This window comes from Helianthus annuus, chromosome 12, assembly GCF_002127325.2.
Source record: "Helianthus annuus cultivar XRQ/B chromosome 12, HanXRQr2.0-SUNRISE, whole genome shotgun sequence".
In the NCBI taxonomy this organism is placed as follows: Eukaryota; Viridiplantae; Streptophyta; class Magnoliopsida; order Asterales; family Asteraceae; genus Helianthus; species Helianthus annuus.
In genome coordinates, this window is record NC_035444.2 from 56,589,044 (window position 1) to 56,594,249 (window position 5,206).

At 39.3% G+C, this 5,206-nt stretch overlaps 2 protein-coding genes across 2 annotated transcripts; one reads left to right on the plus strand and one right to left on the minus strand.

The window, feature by feature from the left end:
• Positions 1 to 473: 473 nt before the first annotated feature.
• On the plus strand, positions 474 to 2,174 carry LOC110894912 (putative pentatricopeptide repeat-containing protein At5g40405). The gene has a single exon (XM_022142165.2). It carries the CDS (start codon positions 565 to 567, stop codon positions 2,026 to 2,028), a length of 1,464 nt encoding a protein of 487 aa, XP_021997857.1. The 5' UTR covers positions 474 to 564; the 3' UTR covers positions 2,029 to 2,174.
• Positions 2,175 to 2,316: 142 nt separating this feature from the next.
• Positions 2,317 to 4,411, minus strand: LOC110894913 (protein TWIN LOV 1). Its single transcript, XM_022142166.2, has 7 exons — positions 3,558 to 4,411; positions 3,232 to 3,436; positions 3,091 to 3,155; positions 2,926 to 3,005; positions 2,790 to 2,845; positions 2,646 to 2,709; positions 2,317 to 2,550 (listed from the first exon to the last, which is right to left on the minus strand). Exons 1-7 carry the CDS (start codon positions 4,084 to 4,086, stop codon positions 2,410 to 2,412), a joined length of 1,140 nt encoding a protein of 379 aa, XP_021997858.1. The 5' UTR covers positions 4,087 to 4,411; the 3' UTR covers positions 2,317 to 2,409.
• Positions 4,412 to 5,206: the final 795 nt, after the last annotated feature.

The window sequence follows — 5,206 nt, forward strand, 5'->3', positions numbered from 1 at the left end:
ATCATAGTTGTTATTAATATGTATTTTAACTAAAAGTCTTCATCATCTTTTTAAAAATTTCATCAAAAGCTTTCGTACTCTAACAAAAAGATTTCGTAGTGTGTGAATTTCTTCAGAAGTTAGTACCGTTACTATCATAAGCCCAATATTTCGCCATGAACACACCATCAGGTTGTAAATATAGCATTGGGACCATCGATAAGTTTCTAAGGTTAACAAATGAGACAGGCTCCTTCTTGTGAGTTCCTTGGCATGAGGCTTGTTAATTCTGATTATATGGTATACGAGGTTTTATAAAGTTATTTGAATATTAGTTGAATATCTAAAATAATATTAGAGGGTTGAACAAAGAACATAAGGATTTATTTTTAAAAAATAGAAAATATAAGGGTGAAACCTAAAAAATTATAAAACTGATATTTTTGAAAATGGAAGTATAAATAGTAAAAGTGGAGGTGCATTTAGCCACACCCGTTATTAAACTACGTGAGAACAATTTTGATCTAAATATCTTCTTCTTTCTCACTTCTCAGGTTTCAATTTCTAGTTTTCTGAATCAGACAGATGCAAACGTTGAGAAATTTTTTGAGACACCCAACGATTTCCATTCTAGAAACATGCAAAACGCTTAAACAAATCAACCAATTTCATTCTCAATTGCTAGTTAATGGTTTCCTCAATCACCCAGATCTTTTATCCAAATTTGCCGCATCAATCGCTCTCAAACACCCAACCAATATCGAATATGCTGTTCAGCTTCTCGACCCATCTCATAATCCAACCGTCTTTGCTCTCAACTCTCTCATTCGGGTTTACTCCAAATCCTCAACTCCTGAATACACCTTCCGTTTCTATAATTCAATATTACTATCAAATCAAAAACCCGATAACTACACCTTTACCTTCTTGATCAAGTCTTGTGCACAGTTTAAGGATTTGAGTTTGGGTTTGGCTGTACATGCCACTGTTTTAAAATATGGGTTCCATCAGGACCCGCATATTCAAAGCGGGTTAATCAATATGTATGCTGAAATGGAGCTTCTAGGACATTTAAAAGATTTGTTTTTGGATATTAATCAACCCGATTTGGTAACTCAGACAGCAATGCTAGTGGCGTGTGCAAGATTGGGAGACATTGCTTTTGCACGCCAACTGTTTGATAAAATGCCTGACCGTGATGTCATTGCCTGGAATGCGATGATAGCGGGGTATGTCCAGTGTGGGGAACCGTTGAAAGGATTGGAATTGTTTTATGTCATGGAAACAAATGGTTTGAAAGTTAACGAGGGGTCGATGGTTTCTGTTTTGTCTGCGTGCACCCGGTTAGGTGCTTTGGATACGGGAAGATGGGCACATGAATATATAGAGCGTAAGAAACTAAAAATTGACGTGACGTTAGGTAGTGCACTCGTGGACATGTATGCAAAGTGTGGGGATATTAACATGGCGATGGAAGTGTTCTGGGGGATGAAAGAAAAGAATGTATACACATGGAGTTGTGCCATGGGAGGACTAGCGATGAATGGTTATGGTGACAAGTGCGTTGAGTTGTATAGACGTATGCGCCACGAAGATGTGATGCCGAACGAGGTTACATTTACATCAGTCTTAAAAGGTTGCAGTGTGGCTGGGTTTGTTGAAGAAGGGTGTAAGTTGTTTGAGTCTATGAAAAATGAGTTTGGGATGGAGCCAGAGCTTGAACACTATGGGTGTATGGTTGATTTATATGGCTTATCTGGACGCTTAGATGAGGCGTTAAACTTCATCTATAGCATGCCAATTCGACCACATGCAGGTGCTTGGGGTGCTCTGCTGAAAGCTTGCAAGCTTTATAACAATGTTGAAATAGCTGAACTTGCTTCTAAAAAGATGGTTGAATTAGAGGGTAACAAGGATGGTGCTTATGTGCAGTTGTCAAACATTTATGCTGACTACAACAAGTGGGATAGTGTCCATTGTGTGAGGCACAAGATGAAGTCGAAAAGGGTTGCTAAGGTTCCCGGTGTTAGTGTGATTCCTTGGCCCTAAGACATGCCATTTGTGTTTTAGTAGACAGGATTATGATTCAAATCAATGAACATGTTCCTGCTTTTTGATCACTTTCCCTTCTTAATTCTTTTAGCGTTTTAGTACAACACTTGCCCCTTATATAAATTGTCCGTCATGTTTGAAAATATTGTCGTTGGAAACTGAGTATTTCAGACCCTATCTTAGCTCTGCTATTGGTGGGATTGAGTGAGTATGACGATGATGATATTTCTTTCAAAAGGTCAATTTCACTCATTAATTATTCCGATTGCAAGTGGGCAGAAAAAATATCTCAGCAGAAACACGTGCCAAATAAATATATTGGATCAACTTAAAAATATATGTTTACATTTTTAGATCAACAAAGAGTCAAGTTTTGTGTCACGAGTTGGAAGTGGTGGCCAGCATTCCCGAAGTCCTGACTGCTACTTTTACGGCAGCCACCACGCTCATCTCTGGCCTCAGATTCTGCTGTTTTTCATCACGATTCACATTCATCTGAACCTCAACAAAGTACGCCGTCTGTAACAGTAACACGTGTATAAACATAAGTAGCCTACCACTACATTATCCTTGTTTTCGTAAAGTCATACTATACTATACTATACTATACTTACCCTGCCAGAAGCATTTCGCACAGGTGAAATGTGCAAAGAATTCCAAAACGGACTCCCGTCTTTTCTGTACATGCAGTTCAATCCTATCAACACGCATGCTTGTAATTAAGTAGCTACACGTACACAAACGAACAAAATACATACCTGTAATTTAGGATGCACACAGTGCAAGCTTTTCCACCTTCAATGCAATTTGTAATCTGCAAACTTAACCATTTCATTATACATTATTACGTATACAAAGCTCTCATTTTCATCAAGACGCTTTTGAATTTCTAACCTGTAACTCAGTTGAGACATCTGTTTCCTGCCCGCTTAAAAATCTACAGCTTCGTCCCAATACTTCATGTCTAGCGTATCCTAATATATCAAAAACAAAATTTTAATCTACAGACACCTCCTGTGACTTACGAGCTATGAGTATTGTGTTTGTGTCCTCCCTCACCTGTTAATTCCAGGAAAGCGTCACTGGCATACACGATTGGGATGTTGGTTTTATGTGGATCCGTCCTACACGATACATAATGATTACAAACCAACTATGTTTGTTTGTGTGTAAAACAATAGAAAGAAAGAGGCAACTCACAAGACAAAGCTGTGTTTTATCCTAGCAAGAGATATATTCAAGGATGCGCCAACACCGCTCATGTAACTTGAGCAGCATCTCTTTTCCGAAACTAATTTGCTCGTTAACTGGCTGTAGTGTGTTAGCAAGGAGAGTATGTTGCCCATAGCATTGCTCGCTTCTCGTCTCTCCAAATCGCTCACCTTCCATACCGCGTTGGTAGATTCTATACGTACAAAAAAAATATTACCCTCTCATATCTAAATTATTTTCATTCATAATGACCACATAGTGATAACAAAAACTATATTCAGTAGCAAGTTGCAAGTAAAGTATATGAACCAAACCTGTATCATGATCCGCTAGGTCCAAATTACGAATACGGGTCAACTCTGCAACGGTATCAGAACACACCTCTCTTCGACAAAACCGAAGAGCAGCAGCGGCATCATACTCACACAACCCACTTGCGGACCGGGTTGGCGTAATTGGGACCTGAACACCAACAAAGTGGACCACTCTCCCATCTTCCTTGCTGAAAACAGGAAACATGTGAAAGAAAATCCAAAATGGTGTCCCGTTTTTCATATAGTTCAACAAAGTGAGTTGTATGGTCCTCTCCTCCCTAACCGCGTGTCGAATCTCCATAACGGATCGGCGGTTGGTCTTAATCCCTTGAAACATCCTCCCGTTGTTACCGACAACCTCCTGTCGTGAATAACCGGACCTTTTCAAGAGCTCTTTTGAAGCAAATACAATCGGGTGACCCGGAATCCAGGGGTCGGATATGGTGAAGCTATGAGGCAACTCATCGAGATGTTCTCTCACCCAAGATGAGTACCTGCTGTTAATAGAGGCTTCAATAGTAATCTCCATAACTTCACTTGAGTTTCGCTCAATCCCAATCCCATGTGGCAACAGTTTTCTTCAGCTTTCACCCAAATCTTTGTTGCTTACCGATTGAATATCATCAGATTGAAATTGAATATAAACATAACAGATGAAGAGGAGCGGAGGTGTGAAATATCTGTCAGGCCCATCAACGGAGAATCACTCAAGTTTTGTGGAAGCAAGTGCAAGTCACAAACAAGCTGACTCACCAATTTATAATCATACACACACACATGCTTATTAAATTTCAAAATAAATAAAAATAAAAAAAGTTATGTGCAGCTGTATTAGATATAACTATGGGTTGATATGACTCAGTTTTATATAAATCTTAGGGAGAGCGGGGCGTACGCGGGGACCCATTTCGGGGACCTGCTTCCCGATTAGTGAAGGTGCCGCCATCAAGGCGGTGACCAAGAGAGAGGGGATGTTCCCGGTGGCGGCTCACCGAAGAGAGAGGGAGGAGAGAGAGAGGCTTGTCCAATCACAGCTTTTCTTTTTTTTTTTTTTTTTTTTTTAAAAAAAAAAACAATTCACCTAAGAGGGGAGTGGCGCCATCAAATTGGGGTGTTAGGGGAGTTTAAGAGGGGAGTTGACGTGGCACACGGGGATTGGTTTGGCGTAAGAGAGGGGACTCACCTATTAGGTGAGCACCCCCTTCACCCTTAAACAAAGGCGGATGTAATGGTAAAGATAGCGTTAACAAAGAAATATCTATCGGTATTGATCCGGCTTATTAAGGTATTGATACGATACCGACACTCGATATAGCAGCCGAAGAAAACTTAAAGAATAAAGTTGTGATAAGTTCAAAAGGATGGCGACACTTGCTTTGCATCGATTAAAAACCAAAGTAAATGATTACCGTTAACAGTTCTAATAGTACCAGTACCGAAACAATGTTTTTCGATGAGTACCGGCTCAATCAGTTTTCAAAAAAAATTATATCACATATGTATTTTTTGTAAGAAAAAAATAACAAACGAGAGTTATATGGGAAAATAAAATAATTAGTTTAAAGACGTATATTAATTATAGTGCGATGCGTGAATTCGAAACTTGAAAAAGTAAAAAATTGATAAAACTTAGTGTAGCCCCCAAGTTC

Coding starts and splice junctions, on each gene's coding strand:
- LOC110894913 (XM_022142166.2), bottom strand. CDS start 4,086: ATGGAGATTACTATTGAAGCCTCTATTAACAGCAGGTACTCATCTTGG. Junction 3,437..3,557: donor CCTAGCGGATCATGATACAG/GTTTGGTTCATA, acceptor TTGTACGTATAG/AATCTACCAACGCGGTATGG. Junction 2,710..2,789: donor GTGTGCATCCTAAATTACAG/GTATGTATTTTG, acceptor CTGCATGTACAG/AAAAGACGGGAGTCCGTTTT.
- LOC110894912 (XM_022142165.2), top strand. CDS start 565: ATGCAAACGTTGAGAAATTTTTTGAGACACCCAACGATTTCCATTCTA.